The sequence below is a fragment of the Heterocephalus glaber genome, unplaced genomic scaffold (genome assembly GCF_053883595.1).
Source record: "Heterocephalus glaber isolate CG9 unplaced genomic scaffold, H.glaber_assembly_v1.0 deba00001760, whole genome shotgun sequence".
NCBI lineage: Eukaryota > Metazoa > Chordata > Mammalia > Rodentia > Bathyergidae > Heterocephalus > Heterocephalus glaber.
The window spans coordinates 4550326-4568933 of NW_028258457.1; the positions used below are offsets into that span (position 1 = coordinate 4550326).

The window sequence follows — 18608 nt, forward strand, 5'->3', positions numbered from 1 at the left end:
CCAGCCACCTTCATCGCCCACCCCTGTCCATCAGATCCTCATGCATTTGGACAGTGCCTGCTATTGAGGGCATGCCAGTGTGCCAGGGCTGCCCTGAGCCACTTCCTGTTCCTAGACCCAGGAGTCTAAGTGATTGTAAGCAAGATAGGATGGTCCTGGCTTTGGAGGACACACAGGGCCTAACCAGGGGATGAGAAGAGGCCCTTTCCCACCACAGTGGACCCTCACTCAGGCAGTATTGATCTGTGACATTTATAAAGCTGCAGAGACCCAGAGTTCTGGGAGGCTGAGGCAGGAGGATTGCACGTTTGAGCCCAGCCTGGGCAACTTAGCGACTTAGTGAAACCCTATCTCAAAATAAAAAATAAAAAGGCCTGGGGATGGAGCCCAGTATGAAGGCCCTGGGTTCAATCCCCAGTACCGCAGTAAATAAGTAAGAGAGGAAGGAAGGTGCAGGGGTCTGTGTTACAAGGAGCAACGTGAGCCCCGGTTCCCTCCCTGGCCCAAGGCCTCCAGCTGGGGACCCTCCCCTGGCTTCCCAGGAGCAGGGATGTGGGCAGTGGCGGGTGGCGGGCTGAGGCCCTGTCTCGGCAGCACACGGGCGGAGCAGGTGCAGGCCCACCTGGGCACCACGTCCCTCCTGGGCATCGGCGGGAGCCCCGTGAAGCTGGGGCTGCGGCAGGTGATGCTCCATCCGCGCTACAACCCGGGCACCCTGGACTTCGACGTGGCTGTGCTGGAGCTGGCCAGGCCCCTGGTCTTCAGCAAGTACATCCAGCCCGTCTGCCTCCCGCTGGCCATCCAGAAGTTCCCGGTGGGCCGCAAGTGCATGATCTCGGGCTGGGGCAACACACAGGAAGGGAATGGTGAGCAGCCCCCACAACTGAAAGGACGGCTTTATTCTGCAGGGCCTGGGCTGGGGAGGAGGGGATGGGCTGCCTTCCCTGAGCCCCAGACCAGCCCCATTGCCCAGGGGTCTCTGTGCTGACCAATCCACAGGCTGTGAAGCATTCGCCTCTTATGCCAGGGGGCCACAGGTGGCCTGCTCCTGTTTGTTTAAATAAAGTTTTATTGGCACATGGCCCACACACATTCATTGACAGATTGTCCATGGCTGCTTTCCTGTCCTGGTTGAGTAGTGGGGAAAGTGACTGTCTGGCTCATAAAACTGAACATATTTATGGAAAGAGCTTGCTGACCCTGCACTACACCATTCAGAGACGCCGAGACGGGTCAGTGGTCCTGTGGAGGGCCCAGAATGGCTTGGTACAGGTTACAGGGACAGAGAGGAGACTTCAGGGTGCTATGCTGGGACTCTGGCATCTGCCTCCTCCTTGTTGAGGCTGCGGGCCTGTGTGCGTGCATCTGCAGGGGAGGGATGGCACCTCCTCTCAGGACGATCAGCACTGAGCTGGCACCATGGTCACGCACTAAGAGCCAGTCAGCTCCCTCCTCTCCTGGCAGCCACCAAGCCTGATGTTCTGCAGCGGGCGTCCGTGGGCATCGTGGACCAGAAAACCTGCAGCGTGTTCTACAACTTCTCACTCACCGACCGCATGCTGTGCGCTGGCTTCCTGGAGGGCGGGGTGGACTCTTGCCAGGTGGGCAACAGTGGGGAGGCGGGCAGGGTGTGGAAACTGGAGGGGGTCCTGCCAGGGGTCTCATCCCCAGGAGACTGAGGTTTGGGGGTGAGCTGAGTGGTGAGCACTTGCCAAGCATGTGCAAGGCCCTGGGCTCCAAGCCCAGCACAAGAAAAGAGGAGAGGAGGGAGGGAGTTGGAGGGAAAAGCTTAGCAATGAATACATAATTTCCACCACTGGGGATGGAACCTAGGGTCTGCATACTGAGCTACATTCCCAGCCCTTTTCAATTTTTATTTTGAGACAGGGTCTCGCTAAGTCGCTAAGTTCCCCAGGCTGGCCTTGCAGTTCTCTTGCCTCAGCCTCCCAGGGCGCTGGGATGACAGGCTTGTTCCGTCACACTCAGCTCTTGTATCATACAACAAAAGCAAGAACGACTGAGGCTGGCTCAGATTGGAGAAGTGGCTGGTGTGGGTCACATAGGCATATCCGAGCCCACAGCCCGGGGCGCCCTCAGAAAGATACCCATAGCCCTTGTCTTGCAGGGCGACTCGGGGGGCCCCCTGGCCTGTGAGGAGAACCCTGGTGTGTTCTACCTGGCGGGGATCGTGAGCTGGGGCATCGGCTGTGCCCAGGCCAAGAAGCCTGGTGTGTACGCGCGCATCACCAGGCTGAAGGGCTGGGTCCTGGGCATCATGTCCTCGGGGACCCTACCCACGTCACCCCCGCCCACCAGGAGGACACCAGCCACCACCGGCCACTCCCCTAGGACAATGACCAGCCTCATGGCCCTGGGAGTCACCACCAGCAGACCCTCCACACCCAGGGCCACCAGCCGGGTGACTGTCCTGCCTGGCACCACCACTCTGTCTGCTGTGGGCGGAACCACCAGAGGACAGACACCACCTCCAGGTGCCCCAGAGACCACCACGCGCTTCCAGCTGCCAGGTGCCATGAGAAATGGGGGACGGGAGGGTGTCAGTGTCCATGTGAGTCTGTGTGGGCTGCAGTAAGAAATTCACAGCCAGGTGGTGAGATGACATTTATTTCTCAGAAGTCTGGAGAGCACAAGTCCAATGTCAGGGAGTTGCAGGGCTGGTTCCTGCTGAGCCCCTCTGGTTGGCTTGCACACGGTGTCCTCTCCCTGTGACCTCACATGGTTGTCCCAGACTGGCCTAGAACTCTTGATTCTCCTGCCTCAGCCTTCCAGGGTGCTGGGATTACAGGTGTGCATGTGCCTCTATGCCTGGCCCTGACTTTTCATAAGGACACCAGAGGCAGGAATGGGTGTGGACATCTGTAACCCCCACACTCTTGGAGGCTGAGGCAGGAGGATTTCAATTTCAAGCCCAGACTGGGTGACTTAACCAGACCGTGTCTCAAAAAATAAAAAGGGCTAGGGATGTGGCTCAGTGTGAAGGCCCTGGGTTCCATTTCCAGTATCCAAAGGAAAAAAAAAAAGAAGACACCAGTCACATTAGATTAGAGCCCAGCCCTGGTCTCCTTTTACTTTGTCTCCTCTTTAAAGGCCATCTCTCCAAACACAGCCACATTCTGAGGTCCTGGTCCTGGGGATTTGGGCTTCAACATACAAACTTGGCAGTGAGGTTGGGGGGCTCCATTCACCCTGTCCCAGGTTGTGATGGATACAGTCACAGGTATTCAGAGGCACCTTGCTTAATGACAAAGAAACGCCTTGTCCAGCTGGTGTGGGGCGAGGGCTCTGGATTGAGGGTTCCCTGTTCAGCCTGTCTGCACACTGCCTCCTGCTGGAGCTGGTCCCCAGGGCCTTGGGCAACTGGTCACGCTGAAGGGATGTGTGAACAGAGTGGAACTTGGCGATCTTTACACAGAGCCTAGGAGATATACTATTATGTTTTAAAATTTTTATTTGGTGGTATTGGGGATTGAACCCAGGGCCTTTGCATTGAGCTCCATCCCCAGCCCCTTTTTATTTTTGATATAAGGTTTTGCTAAGTCACTAAGGTGCCCAGGCTGGGCTCGAATTTCTTCTGCCTCAGCCTCCCAAAGTGCTGGGATGACAGTGATGCACCACTAGGTGCTGGGGTTGGGAGCTACTTTTATTAACTAGAGTGACAGGAATCTGCCCTATTCGGAGGCCACTTTAAAGCCCAAAGCTCCATGGGGCAGAATGAAGAAATGCACGGAGACTGCAGCGCCCCAGAGAGGCAGGGAAGCCCTTAGAGTGGGTGCAGAGCTCAGGGTGCAGGCGGCTGGCATTTTCCCAGGACAGGGGCTGAGGTGTCTGTGGCATAGATGCTCCAAGATCACCTGGTACTGGGCCAGGTCCAGATGGGGCAAGAGGCTCCAGGTTTCCTGGGGCTGGTGGGACTATGGGCAGCCAGACTATCTGGCCCTTTCTATCCTTGAGGGAGGACAGGGGTCTCACTAAGTCAGTAGGTTGTCCTGGCTGGGCTTGAGCTTGTGATCCTCCTGTCTAAGCCTCCCAGAGTGCTGGCAAACAGGTGTGCACTACCACACCCAGCTTGTCTTCACTTTTATTTTTTTGGCCACCTTTGTATTTGCTGAGGCTGAGGCAGGAAGACATTTCCCACACACAGAGGGATTGCTGGTAGGAAAGGCGAGATGGGATATCAGGAGAGTAACAAGTCCCCCCCCCCCCCCCCCCGCCGTGAGTGGCAGTGAGGCCCCTGAAGCTACCCCTTTGTGCTGCACAGCCGTGTCCTGAGCTTGTGCTTGGTACTGGACTCATGATGGAGGGTGGTCACCCCAAGGGTACCCTATGGGAAAGCTGAATCCTAGAGGAAGGACGCTGGGTTACAAGGACACTGGCATCGAGACCTTCGCAGGGTGCGGACTAAGGTCCTGGGGCAGGAGGGCCGTGCCTACCCCGACCGCACCCCTTCCCGCAGACTGTGGCCTGGCGCCGGCTGTGGCGCTGGCCAGGATCGTGGGCGGCAGCGCTGCGGGCCGCGGCGAGTGGCCATGGCAGGTGAGCCTGTGGCTGCGGCGCCGGGAACACCGCTGCGGGGCCGTGCTGGTGGCAGAGAGGTGGCTGCTATCGGCTGCGCACTGCTTTGATGTGTGAGTCCCCAGGCACGCCTGCAGAGGCCCCAGCCCGAGGAGCGCTTAGTGGGCGGCTGGGAGGAATCGGTTCCCAGGGACACCAGGCTCAGGTGCCACCTGCACCCGTGGTCCCCGTGGCCACCAGGGCCCCTCCCCTCCCAGGACACAAGGCGCAGATGGTGCGGCCTGCAGGTCATTTAGGGTGCCCCCAAGGAAGGGATGAAGCAAGCTTACCACGTTTCTGGTGGGGTGGGCAGGGTGGAGACTCCGGCACCCTGGCCGGGCTGGGGTAGGGTGGAGACCTGGGGCACCAGGTCCCCTGCCGACGCCCGTCCACTTGCAGCTACGGGGACCCGCAGCAGTGGGTCGCCTTCCTGGGCACGCCGTTCCTGAGCGGCGCCGAGGGCCAGCTGGAGCGCGTGGCGAGCATCTACAAGCACCCGTTCTACAACCTCTACACGCTGGACTACGATGTGGCACTGCTCGAGCTGGCCGGGCCCGTACGCCGCAGCCGCCTGGTGCACCCCATCTGCCTGCCTGGCCCCGCACCAAGACCCACGGACGGCGCGCGCTGTGTGATCACCGGCTGGGGCTCTGTGCGCGAGGGAGGTAGGGGCGGGGCTCAGCGTGCCAGGGAGGTGGGCAGGGCTCCGGGCTCACGTCCCCACCGGAGGCTTCGCCACCCGCAGGCTCCATGGCACGACAGCTGCAGAAGGCCGCCGTGCGCCTCCTCAGCGAGCAGACTTGTCGTCGCTTCTACCCGGTGCAGATCAGCAGCCGCATGCTGTGCGCGGGCTTCCCTCAGGGCGGCGTGGACAGCTGCTTGGTGAGCGCGGGTTCCAGGACCCCCACTGGGGAGGAGGGTGTGCGGCAGTGCCCGAAGCCCAGCAGTCGGATGGACTGGGCAGTTCCCTGGCGTTGTGGGAAGTTTTAACCCACAACTGTTTATTGGGCATCCAGTTGCCAGGTCTCACGGCACGGTTCCCAACCCGGGGTCCTGGGACAAGCACTGGACAGGGCTACATAAGGCCCAGTCCACAAATGCCCTAGCACCGAACCCGTTGCCCAGATGGCGAATGTTGAGGCTGCAAGGAAGCACTCACTTGGGTCTCTCCTGGAGCTGCCAGCGACCCAGGGGTTCTCTGAGTTGCATAGTCTTCTCCAGCCCCGGACTACTGGGGTAGGGACTGGCCTGAGTGCCCTTTCTCTTCCCTCCCCGCAGGGCGATGCTGGCGGACCACTGGCCTGCAGGGAGCCTTCTGGCCGCTGGGTGCTAACTGGGGTCACCAGCTGGGGCTATGGCTGCGGCAGGCCCCACTTCCCAGGTGTCTACACTCGGGTGTTGGCCGTGAGAGGCTGGATAAGCCAGCACATCCAGGAGTGACAGCTGCGTGGCTGCCCACACACGACAGCAGGGGCTACTGGACGTGCCATGTGCCCAGAGCAGTCTAGGGTGCAGGCAGGTGGTGGGAATGGGGTGCAGTTTGCCTATTTTCTTACAATAAACAGACCTTTGCCCTTAGCTTGCTGAGTCAACATCTTCCTGTCCCTGGAAGTGGGGGAAGCAGGAAAACAAGCCTCCCAAAGGAGGGGATATTACTTAGTTTTTGGTGCAGCGATGGTGTCATCCCATTTCCAAGCCTCTCCCCACCTTACCCCCCTTTTTCAGTATTGGGGATTGAACCTAGGCCCTTCCCATTTAATTACATCCCTAGTCTTTTAAAATTTTTGACACGGGGTCTCTTGAGATCCTCCTGCCTCAGCCTTCCAGAGTGCTGGGATGATAGGCATGGCTCAAGGCTCCCTCCTGTGTTAGCTGCGCATTGACTGTGATCCAGCAGCCCAGGGGCACCAAGGGGAGAGAATGATGCCCTCAGAGAAGGCTGGGGCCCAAGGATGAGTGACATCTCCTTCCAGAGACCCCCCTCCCTCAGGGAAAGTACACGGGGTTTCTCTGCCCCTGGCTCAGCAATTTATTGATCTACCTTCAAGAGGCCACAGCTAAGGTGGGGTTTCTCCCCCTGACCCTAAGGGCCAAATAAGGGTTCTCAGCCCAGGCCAGAAGCTGACCTCGGCTCACCAGGGGAGAGGGTGGCAACTCCCGGGCCTACAGGAAGTCCACCCAGCTTCCAGGCTTTGGGAAAGGACAGGGGCCCCAAAAGCCAAGTGGCACTGATTGCAGGCGACACAGTCCCAACTGTCCCCTCACAGTCCTGCCATTCTCGTACGTCACGGGCGGGCAGCAGGCACGTGCTAGTGCTCGCCTCACAAAGTACATTTATGGAGCTGGATGGGGGGTTGGGGACGGACCGGGATGGACGGACCCCTGGGAGGCTCCCGCGCCTCCTCGTTACATGTTGGCTCGTTCCCGTTGCAGTCTTGAGTTATAGGCGCGGGACACGGTGTTCCAGGCGTCCATGTATCGGTCCATACACATGGCGATGCATTTCTAGGTGCGGAGAGGGAGGGGATACGCGGCTCAGTTCGAACCCTTGCGCTCGCTGACAGCCAGGTGTGCGCCAGGTCGCGCGGGTTGAGACTGCGCAGGCGCAGAGCCTCCCCGCCCCATCGTCCCTCAGTTTGCACACGCGCAGAAGCCTCGCAGCGACCCTCCGACAACCTGCGCACGCGAGTTTACGCGGCGCCGTTAGCCCACGCACACGCTCCCCCTCGCCGGTCCAGACCCTGTCAAGCCCGCAAACGCGGACCCCTGACAGATCTTACCTGTTCTGAATTGTCCAGAGAGCCCCCTGGTTTCCCAATGCACTTCCGGAAACACTTGTCGGTCATCCTCTGTGAACACACGCGAGACCTCAGCCATGATGCCCGCCTTCGACCGGGGTTAACCCGCTGCCTCACCCCCATTCCAGCGGACCCCGCACCTGCAGCAGCTCCTGCGCGTTGGCCACGGCAATCTGCACCTTAACCTGCTCCATGATAAGCCCCGGGTCCAGTTTCCCGCTGCCGGAGCCTCCGAAATCGGAGCCGAAGCCTCCCTCCATGGCTCCACAAATTGAACCCGACCGCGGGCCAAGCGCGTGGAGCCTGCAGCTCTCAGGTGAGTCGCCCAGAGCACCACGGGAAGCGTAGTCCGGACTCTCACAAGGCCGCGCGCGCCACCCGCAGCTTCGAAGGAAGCCTGGGTTCCCCAGGTACCATGGGAAACGGAGTCCAGAGTATAATACCCACAGGGCCGCGCGGGGCCTCTGGCGCAGGCGCAGCTCGATTTCTCCGTGTAGCCCCGCACTGGGAGCGCCGGGAGTCGGCTGGGAGCCTCTAGGCTCAGCTCCGTGGTCGTAGGTCGCGCACGCGCACGGGAACGGTGCGTTTGTACAGCCTAGGAGACTCGGTTGTTGAGGGCATGTGGGAGCCCCAGGCACTGGATCAGTCCACACGTGCCAGGAACGGTTCCCTTCTTTTGAGACCAAACTAAAGTGTTTATTGGAGTGTTGAACAAACGCTTCCACCCAGCTGGGGATTTAGCTCAGTGGTTCCGCCTCCTGCCTCGGAAGCTCAAGGCCCCTAGTTCGATCCCCAGTCCCAAAAAAAGAATAGAAAAAAAAGCTTCCAAGTTGGGCTTGGTATCCACACCTGTAATCATAATAGGAGGGAAGCTGAGGCAGGAGGATCGCCGAGAGTTCAAGGCCAGTGTGGGCTGCACAGTGAATTCAAGGCTAGCCTGGACTACAAAGTGAGACGCTCTCAACAAAACAAAACACCGCCAAAAAACAAACAAAAAAACCAGTTTCCATTCGCAAAATGTATATTACAAATCATTGAAGGAGGAAAAAACACCCACGTTTGGCATACATCTTAAAATCCCCAAAGCAAGAACCCCAGCCTGGTGCCATTGGAGCCCCGTGTCCCTTGAAAGCTGGGCGTGTGGTGTCCACACAGGAACGTTCCTGACTCAGTTCTTTAGTGTAAACGGAGCCGCAGCAGTGTTGGGGAGGGTAAAGATGAGTTGTGGAAGCAGGTGGCAGAGTCACGACCCGGTCGGACCACAGGCCTGGACTTAGTGTGGACCCGGAGGCCGCCGGACCTCCCCAGGAAGGCCCTGTATGAGGCCTAAAGCTAAGCACAACCTCGGGCAGTGCGCATGGTTCCTCAGGCCACAGTCCAACGTGCAAATCACCACAAGGGCTGAATGCTTGGTGTCTAGCGACATCAACCTCCAGCACCAGCCGCCCACCTGGCACCCCACCTTCTCCTCAGCAAGGGCACCCAGTGACCCCAAAAGGGCGACAGGTCGGGGTAGAGGAGGTCGCGTCTGAAGCCAGGCAGGCCAAGCGCTCCAGCAGCCCCACTCGGGCAGTGCAGCCTACCCGACCTTGGTGAGAGGCTGTGGGTGAGGCACGGTTCCCTCCGCCCGGGAAAACAGCCCACACCCCGGGCCTTGGTCACCGTGTGGGACCAGGGACTTCTAACAGCAAGGGTGGCAGCAGGCCCTAGGGCTGCCAGCGGTGACGTCTGTCACTGGCTCCTTCCCTGCCAAGAGCAGCTCCCAAGGAGAGCGTGCCAGACCCTGGGGGACAGGAGAGCTGGGAGAGCTGCTCAGCCGCCTTCCTCGAACAGCAGGCAGCCATGGCTCAGTGCGGGTGTCGGAAAGACTCCAGCTGCACTTTCTGAAGGAAGTTGGCTATTCGGGGCACAGAGCTCCCTGGACAGGTCCCTGTCCTTGTGCCACCGCGGGGAGGGTGGCAGGAGCCCTTGGAGCAGCACCCCGTGACCTGCGTACTGACCTATGTAAAAAAATAAATATCCGTTAAAAAAATAACTTCTGTGTATCTGCGTGGCAGGGTAAGTGGTGACTGCAGGAAGGGGTCATCCGGGCCCAGACTGGGCTGCAATGTGGAGCCATCCAGATGGGGTCACTTGGCGTTTAGGTGTCGGCTGAGAACTGTAACCTCGGAGGAGGTCACAGAGGAAGTGGCGCTCTCGCTATGCCTACCGTGTACCCAGCAGACAGGGCGGGGCTACAGCCCTCTGACCCAGGGCCGCCCCGTGTCACTTGTCTCTGGGGGTCCCAGACACAAGCCACTTGTCCCTGGCTTTGTCCCCTCCTTGCATCATGGTGACAAGGCTTGGAACGGCAAGGTCCCCATTCCCCAGCTCCCTCCTTTCCTGCCCGTGGGTCCTGCAGGGTCAGGACAAGAACCGTGGGAGCAGCTCCAGAACCTGGAGTCACCACAGGTGTCCCGGCCCAGGCCACTCCCCGCTCTTGGTCCCTGGGTGCCACCCAATCACGATAGGCCGGTGCCCCCAACACCCCCACACCAGGTCGGAACCGGTTTCTGATTTTAGTTCTGAAACAGCTTTAAAAAGAACAAACCCCACAGCTATGGAATCCCCATACCGCTTCACCCCCATCCCCAACGGCAGCCCCACCTTCCTGACCTCCAGGTCCTGGCCCCAAACCTCATATTCAACCTAGTGGCCAACTTGGGGTGAGGAGGGACCAAAAGCCTGGACAGCAGAGAAGGGGTGACGAAGGGATGGTCCCGGGACACCACCGGCCACCAACAGGAAAGCGCTGCAGAGACCCTCCCTCCCTCCCTCCCTCCCTCCCTCCCTCCCTCCCATGTGCTGGCGGTACACCGGCTAGAAATGTGTCCAGGACAAATGAAAGTCGTGGTAGCAAAACAGTCCCCAGGGCCGCAGGAGTGCTCGAGGGTGTCGCTGGTCACATCAGCCGGCAGCCCCTCGCCACAGTCCGAGGGTCGCCCTGCAGGAAGGAGGGGAGAAGAGGGTGGTGGTGTCAGGCCGGCGGGAGGCCCAGTGCCCCACGCATCGCTGCTCACTACGGTCCCTGTTCCCCTCACCGGCCCCTCCGTCCGCCTGGCCTGAGCCACACTACGCCTCCCACACTCACGGTGCTGAAGTCAGAGGAGTCACTGAGTGAGCATTTAACATAGCGGGATTCCCAGACTCCACCTTCCCCAAAGCCACTGTGTAAGCAGCTCGCTGATGGCAGAGCTGGGGCTGCGCCAGCTCAACTTCAGGAGGGACTCGAATCTGCATACCCCCCCCCCACGCAGGGCTCTACCTGTTGGTGGAAAAGGTCTTCCTCGCCGAACTCAGCCTCCTCCTCCTCCTCCTCCCCGTTCTCCTGCAGGCCTGAGGTCTGCTTCACCGCTCTCACAGCCACTTCCTGTGCCAGGCGAGGGCCACCATGCTCAGCCTCACTGTGGCCCCCCGGCAGATGCCACCAGAAGTGGGCCCAGGAGATGCAGCCCCCAGCCCCCCAGCCCCAGCACCCACCTCCCCATCGGCATTGACCAGGACGGTGCGGAAGCTCTCGCCGGTGTCCCAGCTGCTCTGGCTCTTCCGCACGAGCGTCAAGGGTGGGCTGTGGGGCACCCCTGCGCCTGCTGCCCATACCTGGGGACCCAAGAACAGCCCCACCGGTCAGCAGTGGCCCCGGGCCATGGGCTCTTAGGTGGGGTTTTCCCTGGGGGACAGTGCGTGACCCTCCCAGCCTGCAGCCAACTCCAGCACCTCAGGTCTCCCCAAACCCTGGACACCCTACCTGTGCTGCCCTCTGCCTCTCTCCATCCTGCCTCCACCAATGTCTAGAGGTTCTGTGGAGAAAGGACCCTGCTTGCTAGACTACAATCTAATCGGATGGGACTCGTGCCTTAGCTCAGCTGGCCACCTCTTCCCCCGGGCACTTCCTAAGGCCTCCCCTGCAGGACCTGGACATAGAAGTAAAGGGTTGGCAGCAGGCTCCTCTGACTGGAATACACATAGTGACTCAGTAGGAGTCCCCGGGGAGTCCCTGATGAGGTAAAGCCCCAAATCAGATGGCTGTAGGTCTGAGTCTATGCTCCTCCCGTGGGCCGCAATGAATAAAAATGTAGCTTGGATTAATGATATAATCAGCAGAGAGCCATCGACTAAGGAGCAGCCGGTCAGGCAGACTCGCTGTAGATCCCATAGGAGCAGAGAGGGGAGGCGTCTGTGCCCTGCAGGGTGGGAAATGTCGCACCTTCATTCCCAGTGACACAGCTCCCGCTGGAACTGTCATAGCGGTGATGACCCACCCTGGCCAGTGAACTGGCCGACAGTGCTGGCCGTGTTGACCCAGGCTCCAGCAGTGGGGAGGACAGATCGGCAGAGGAAAGGGCTGCCGGCCTCGCTCCTCACCTCTCATCCCATGGGGCGGAGCCACGGTGACAGCAGCAAGTGTTCACTGTCTCTGTGCATGGTGATCAGATCGGCTCAGAGACATGTAAACAGCGATAATGAGACAGATGCCCAAGTCAGGCTTGACCTCTTATGATGAGGAGAGTCAGTAAATCTTGGAAGGATTTGAAATCCAAAGACAGCTGGTAAAATACAAGTGAAAATGGGACCAAGAGAGTTGCAAAGGAAAGAGGAGGGGATTTGTAAGAAAAAGAAACTTAAAAGTGGTCCATTTTCAAGCATGCATTTAAGAAGTCCCTAACTGAACGGGACTTTGATGGAGAGATAAAAGTAATAAGAGAGCCTCTGTAGAATGTAGTCATGAGTACGGAGGGCAGAAGAAAAACATTTTTCTACCTAGGACAAAAGTAGAAACATAGTCATCACTAGGTGGTCTGAGGTCGCCTGGATGGAACATCTGCCCCTGGGAAAGTCCCAGAGCAAAGAATAGATAGTGTTAGGAAGAGATCCAAGCTCAAGTAAGGAGGGGGCCGGGGAACTAACTTATAAAGAGGAGATGAAACATGAAGCCACATCTGGGGAAAAATTGTGCCTCCCCTGCTACTCAGCCAGTGAGGGATGGACAGGCTCTGGCAGTGGCTCTCCAGGTCCACGAGCATCAGCGTCTCCTTCTCCAGCTGCTGCTTGGCCACTGTGTGACTGTCCCTTGCCTGGGAGACACAGGACAACAGGTGCACACGTGCAGCGCTGACAACCTGAGGTGGCTCCCAGGCCTACCTTGGCCACCTGCGCCTGGAGCTCCACCACGTCGCCTTCTAGGCTGCGCTTGTCACTGAGGGCGGTGGCCAGCTCCACCTCGCTCCGGTGGAACAGGGACTCTAGGTCCTTCACGCGGCCCTGGGCCACCGTGAGCTCGCCCTCCCGCTTCTTGGCACTGAAAGTCAAGAGAGGACCTCAGCCAGGAGGGGCAAGCGGCCATGGGCTCTGGGAGTCCCTCTGGCAGCGCCTGAGACACCAGGAAGCCTGAGTACAGGGTCAAGGTCGGCGGGCCCTGAGCCCAGGGCCCCATCAGTTTCAAGGGGCTGAGTTCCTCATCCCACGGTGTAGGGAACAGGGGAAGGGGATGTTACCCGAACCTCTGCAGTGAGTCCTAGTCTCCTGTGAGCCACGGCAGCACACGGCGAATTACAGGAAAGGTAGAAAAATGAGACTGAGAAGAAGCTGAGCTTTGGGTCTGATCAGTGCTGCTCTGGGCGGCAAAGACAAAAGCCCCCTAGCTTGCAGCACCTTTTATTCAGTACATGGGGAAACAGATGTAACAAGTGAAAATGCCGAGTTCAGTACTTTACATTGGGATAAACGAGGTGTAAATGGACTGGGGGGGCAGTGGGAATCTAAGGACAGTGAGGAACTATGTAGATGAAGACTTGGTTCCTCCCTGGCATCTCCCGCAGGTGTGGTCTTGTCCTGGAGCATTACAGCATCCGGGGATCACTGAGGTCTCAGTTGTGACCCGAGGCCAAAATGCAATTATGTCTGAAATGTCATAGCTGGGCTGTAGGCAGGAGAACCAGGCCTACTCAAATGATTTTTCCCTAGAATTATGTAGCATGGCTCCCAACACCACGGGACAGGAAGCCAGGCTGGACGGGGCAAAGGTGCATGGGTCTTCCAAGCCACCCCACGCCACAGGACCTCGCTTCCTGCAGGCAGTGTGCAAAGCCATTACAGGTCCTTTCCTGCAAGCTTTGGACACAGGCATTGTAAGACCCAGGTGAGACTTAGCACAAGTAATGCCATCTTGTTACAGGCCCTCCATCTTGTCCCTGTGGGTTTCGGGTTCACTAAAGGTAACAGAGTTCCTGGAATGTACTTGTTTATCTGTTAAGACACCCTGGAATGTACCATTGTTTCTGTGTAAAGAACATCCTGTTAGATAAGTAAAGAACATCTGCAAACTCCCCTAACCGTCCCCTAACTGCAAAAATTCTGCTTCTGTAGTTCTGTTTGCTAAGCACCCCTGCAGCCCCTATAAAACCTTCCAACCCCCTGAGCTCGGGGCCTCTCTAAACTTATTGCTTGGAGGGTGCCGTTTGGCCAGACTAATAAAGGTCTGGTTTTTTTTAACCATCTCAGTCTGTCTGGTGTGTTCCCTCCTGGGTGATCCTCACTGCAGTCAGCTCCTCGGAGCGTTTGCTAAGGCCCTCCGTCTTACAGCATAATGTGCAAGTGTGATAAAAAATACGGTGAATAGGGACAGGGATTTAGCTCAGTGGCTCCGCCGCCTGCCTCGAAAGTGAGAGGTCCCAAGTTCGATCCCCAGTACCAAAAAAAAAAAAAAAAAAGAATATGGTGAATATTTAAAATTTTTTTATTCAACAGAAGCATTCACCACTAGGTTTTGATCACACCTAGTAAAGACAGGAAAGAGGACTTCTGAAACTGCTCTAGAAAGTGGCAAGCACCTGGGGGTGGTGGTGAAAACCTGGGGTCCCAGCACTTGGGAGGCTGAGGCAGGAGGATCACTGAGTCTGAGGCCCGCCTGAGCTACATAGTGAGTTTGAGGCCAGCCTGACTTGCAGAGTGAGACTGTCTCAAAAAGGCGAAACCAACAAAAAAGCTAAACAAACCAACAACAAAAAAGAAAGTGGCAAGAATGATGGAGTAATTGTGCTAGAAGCAAGGGGGAGGATTCTGAGGGAGATTAAGGGCAATGTGACTTTTTTTTTTGGCCTGGAGGTGACCTTGTTTGTAAACAAACTATTTAGAAATGGTTCACCAATCAAAAGTATTCTACTGCACAAGCACAAGGACCCAAGTTTGATCCCTGGTACCAAAAAAAAAAAAAAAGTATTCTCGGTTCTTCTTGCCTCGAACAAAGAATTGGACGGGACAAGCTAACACCGGTGCCAAACGTTTATTTGAAAAGTGTAGGGTAAATGGATATGGGAGAAAGCAGCTCTGTAGATCGAACTGGGGCCAAATAAAGAGAAAAAGAGGGTAAAAGCAAAAATAAAAGTACATGCTGTGTTTGAGAAGTGCAGCATGGGCTACCATGATGGCCGCTTTTTTATGCCACCCACATCTCTTGGGAGCTTGGGAAAATTCTACATATGGCGTCTTTGCATTGCCCTGAGAGCTTGATTTTTTGAAGGAAAAAAAATGGTTTTATACATGGACTGAAACAATGTAAATTCAAAACTCACAGATCAGGGTTAGCTGTATCACTAATCTCTTTTAAAAGTTTACGAATCTCCAACTGCAACCAACAGAGTATATTGGGTATCTTTCTCCTGAGATGTCATCTCTATACTTTCCAAGTAGGCCACAGGACGCACACTGCCTTGGAATGTCCTCAGAAGACCCTGTCCTCGACAGATAACAGAGTAAAATCCAAGTCCTTTCTTTCCAAGGGAACAGGTACGCACAGGGACAGAAGGGACTGTTCAAACTTGCACTTGGGAGGCAGGCGTCAAACCACTGAGCTAAATCCCCAGCCCTAAAGTGCACATCTTGATTTCTCATGTAGACAGAACTGTACAGGGAAATTAAATTATTTTAACACATTAAAAATTAAAATACAAAGGTATTGATGTGAAATTATGTAAATTTCAAATGCTTATAAATCAAATCATTGTTGAACAAAAGATTTGTTGTTGTGTAATTATTGTCTTGTATGAATTTGAGAGAAATAAATATACCCACGCTTACGTTTTAAGAAATTGAGATCTTGTGAATATGTTTGAAAGTGAAAAACAAACAAACAAAAAGGAAAACGCTGCCTGGATCCCTCAGGACAAAGTCGGCCTGGCTGCAGGAGGCCGTGCCTGTTACTGCTCAAAAGACCTGAGGGCCGGGAATCTGAGCACCTGGTAAGGCCCAGCCTGCTTGGTATTTTAGAAAACGTTGTTTATTTATCCTTGCAGTGTTGGGGATGGAACCCAGGAGCTCTCTTCACTGCTACACCCCGCCCTGTTTATTTTTTATTTTGAGACAGGGTCTCTCCCAGTGGCTGGGCTGGCCTAAGAATTTCTCTCAATGGAGTTGAGAGTCCATCAAGTGCAGCTATCTGCTTGGCAGCGCTAGGGACACCACCGAGCCACATCCGGGTCCCCAGCTCAAAGCCGCCCCTGCGGCTGGGATGTTTTACAGACCCCGCACCCCCATCACCACGGCCACGGGCGCCGCGGGGCTCCGAGGAACCCACTCATTAACCACACGAGGTTGGAGGCGCGCAGGCCGGGAACGCACCCAGGCTGGGTGGCTGACCTCGCTCGGCCCGGCCCGGGGTCCCCAGCGAATGGCCACTGTGACCGCTCCCGCTCCCGCTCCCGCTCCCGCTCCCGCTCCCGGGCACACACGGGTCGGTGCTGACTCCCAGGGGGCCGGGACACTGCGGAATCGTCGCCCCTGGTCGCTACTCGGCCACATTCCAGCAAGGGGACCGTGCGACCCGAGTCACCTGGGCAGCGCTCCGGTCCGGAAGCCGCGGGCCCTCCCGCCAGCAGGGGGCAGCAGCCGCCCACGGGGCCTGCAAGGCCGGCGCTGGGGTGGAGGCTGGAGGGGCGGTGGGGCCTCTGGGCCGAGCCTGGGGACTCCTGCCCGCCCGGTCCAGGCCACCAGCCCACTCCAGCCCAGCCCCACGCCCAGTGTGTCCTTCCTGCCCCCACTCCACGTGAGCACTCGCGCCGCGTCAGGCGGGGCCCTAAAAGGCTAAGGACGAGGAGGATGGTCTCTGAGGAGGACACACTCGTCACCCCAGGGTACCCCTGCAGAAACCCACGGGAGCAGCTAAGTGACCCTGACTGCACAGGTTAAATGCACTGGACGGTGGGGGACGCATTCCTCTCACAAAGGACACCTGAGGGTGGGGGATTTAGCTCAGTGGCGCTGTGCCTGCCTTGCAAGTGCAAGGTCCAGAGTTCGATCCCTGGTACCAAAAAAGAAAGACAAATGAAATAAAAACCCATCAATTATCCCAAGTTGTCAATTATTCATCAGGGAAGCAAAGAAAACCCCTTGGTGTTTTAGCACACTTGTGGGAAGCTCTAACTAAATACACCTCTCTAGCTCCTGACTCAGTCAAAGAGCAAGTCAACCTTTCTGTTTTCTTTTTTGAGACAGGGACTTGCTGTGTAGTCCAGGCTGGGCTTGAACTCACTGTGTAGCCCAGGCTGGCTTCGAACTCATGGTGATGATCCTCCTGCCTCAGCCTTGCAGGTGCTGGTGTTACAGGAATGCACCACCACACCTAGCTACAAGTCATCCCTAAAGATAAATTTAATACTCAGTCTCTGGTACTAGGAGAAAGTCATAAAAAAATGATTTTGTCCCTGAGAGCTCACTAGATGTTTCGTAAGAGTTGCCACTTCAGTCTTCAACTGAGACCGGATGGAAGCCAAGGAAAGGAAAAAGCAGCTTCCTTGGTAGCTGCCCTTTGAGGGACCCTAAGGCCAACATGCACTCTGCTGCTCCCCCTTGCTATGGCTGTGGGAAGCCAGGCACTGCAGGAGGGTTTGTGACCAGGACCTCCCCCAAAAGAGGCTGCCCAAGCCATGCATCCACAGTCTGTAATGGGATCACTGGACATCCAGAGACGAAGGTCCCAGGGTCGAACCCATCTTACCAGGTGCTCCTACCGGACTGCAGGCTCCAGGGTGCCGCAGACCAGCTGTAGTCGATGTCGATGCAGGGTAGGAAGGGGAGATGTCCTGGGCCGGCGATGAGAAAAGAACCTTCTCAAGCAATGTTCAGGTTCCCGCTGAGAAGTCTCAGGGTCTGATTTATTTTTATATTTTTAAGCAATAGCTAGGAGGCAATGGGCGGAACATGTTTACATTTTAGGTTGCCTTAGCAATTTCTATTGAAGTAAAGGTTATTTTTTGCTAAACAGAGTATATTTTTTCCAAGCTGATTCATTTCATTGAACATCATGAATACATTTTTAAAAATGACAATTTTCCCTTATTTACCCACACCTAAGCAGAACAGAAGGTAACTTAATCAAAATCTCTATATCAGCAGGAGTACAAGCAAGATTTAATCAATTAAATGTCAAACTTGTGGTCGCCAGCTGGCCCTTGAGAAACTGCACAATGGTTAATATAGTTTGCTATTAGCTCTCTATTTTTCTATACCTCTATTCATCTTAACTAAATGTCATTTGGGTTCACAGTCCATGAGCAGGAGATATTTACAGCACTTTGAGAAATATTGAGTAACTTGCCCCCTTAATGCATTTACCTGTCTTAACTTTCTTTCTTTTTCCCGCTTTCCACTATTTCTTTCATCCAAAGTCTGTCCTTTCAGTCTCTTCATAAGACCCCTTTAGTAAACAGAATGTCAGCAATAAGAGGGGGAGTCATAGTAGTGGGGAAACAGAGGGGGTTTTAGGAGAGGTTTCTTTAGGAGTGGATGTGGCAATAGAACTAAGAGAAACTGGAATTTGGGGCTTATGAGCCAGATCAGATTTCAATATATCATTGCCAATTTGCCTCATGGAGAGTTTGTTGTTAGCCACAAACACAATGACTCCTGTGATCAGAGTAACAATTATAAACATTATGGCAAGAAAAAATAAAACATGAGGGTACGATGTGTTCCACCCTTTCCCCCAGCTGGGACTTTGTCAAGCAGTATTGGAGGTCGGTTGGGCTTCGCCACCGGGGGACCCGTCACAGTCTTCCTCCAATCAGACTGTCAGCTTGCAAGGAGCCCTGGGGAATCATCCCCATCGAGGGGAGTGTATAAGAGCCCCCGGTTTATACTGGAAACCCCCACTGTGGGTCTCGGTCTCCTGTGAGGCAGTATGACGTCCGTGATATAGGAAGGCGA

General features: G+C 56.1%; 3 protein-coding genes across 9 annotated transcripts in view; 1 reads left to right on the plus strand and 2 right to left on the minus strand.

Moving 5' to 3' along the window:
* The window catches only part of Tmprss9 (transmembrane serine protease 9), a 29336-nt gene extending 23186 nt beyond the window's left edge, over nucleotides 1-6150 (plus strand). For all 4 annotated transcript variants that reach the window (XM_021245061.2, XM_087201338.1, XM_087201339.1 and 1 more), the window contains 7 exons: nucleotides 595-866; nucleotides 1465-1601; nucleotides 2126-2528; nucleotides 4475-4646; nucleotides 4972-5237; nucleotides 5318-5454; nucleotides 5851-6150. In XM_021245061.2, the coding sequence (XP_021100720.1) occupies nucleotides 595-866; nucleotides 1465-1601; nucleotides 2126-2528; nucleotides 4475-4646; nucleotides 4972-5237; nucleotides 5318-5454; nucleotides 5851-6012 (1549 nt within the window). In that variant the 3' untranslated portion in view covers nucleotides 6013-6150. The remainder of the gene's footprint in view (nucleotides 1-594; nucleotides 867-1464; nucleotides 1602-2125; nucleotides 2529-4474; nucleotides 4647-4971; nucleotides 5238-5317; nucleotides 5455-5850) is intronic.
* Nucleotides 6151-6577: 427 nt separating this feature from the next.
* On the minus strand, nucleotides 6578-9896 carry Timm13 (translocase of inner mitochondrial membrane 13). Its single transcript, XM_004865872.3, has 3 exons — nucleotides 7511-9896; nucleotides 7353-7421; nucleotides 6578-7077 (listed from the first exon to the last, which is right to left on the minus strand). Exons 1-3 carry the CDS (start codon nucleotides 7628-7630, stop codon nucleotides 6979-6981), a joined length of 288 nt encoding a protein of 95 aa, XP_004865929.1. The 5' UTR covers nucleotides 7631-9896; the 3' UTR covers nucleotides 6578-6978.
* Nucleotides 9897-10188: 292 nt separating this feature from the next.
* LOC110345938 (lamin-B2-like) lies at nucleotides 10189-18318 on the minus strand. Of its 4 annotated transcripts, none has more exons than XR_015447445.1 (6): nucleotides 18018-18318; nucleotides 17401-17582; nucleotides 11775-12708; nucleotides 10890-11009; nucleotides 10675-10779; nucleotides 10189-10353 (listed from the first exon to the last, which is right to left on the minus strand). XR_015447445.1 is itself a non-coding variant. In XM_087201374.1 (4 exons), the coding sequence occupies exons 1-4, from the start codon at nucleotides 11653-11655 to the stop codon at nucleotides 10312-10314; spliced, it is 306 nt and encodes a 101-aa protein (XP_087057500.1). In that variant the 5' UTR covers nucleotides 11656-11744; the 3' UTR covers nucleotides 10189-10311. The 4 variants fall into 4 exon arrangements, 1 of the variants encoding a protein (XP_087057500.1); XR_015447446.1 differs by having other exon boundaries at nucleotides 11775-11956; nucleotides 18018-18288; XR_015447444.1 differs by lacking the exon at nucleotides 11775-12708 and having other exon boundaries at nucleotides 18018-18258.
* Between the last annotated feature and the right edge of the window lie 290 nt (nucleotides 18319-18608).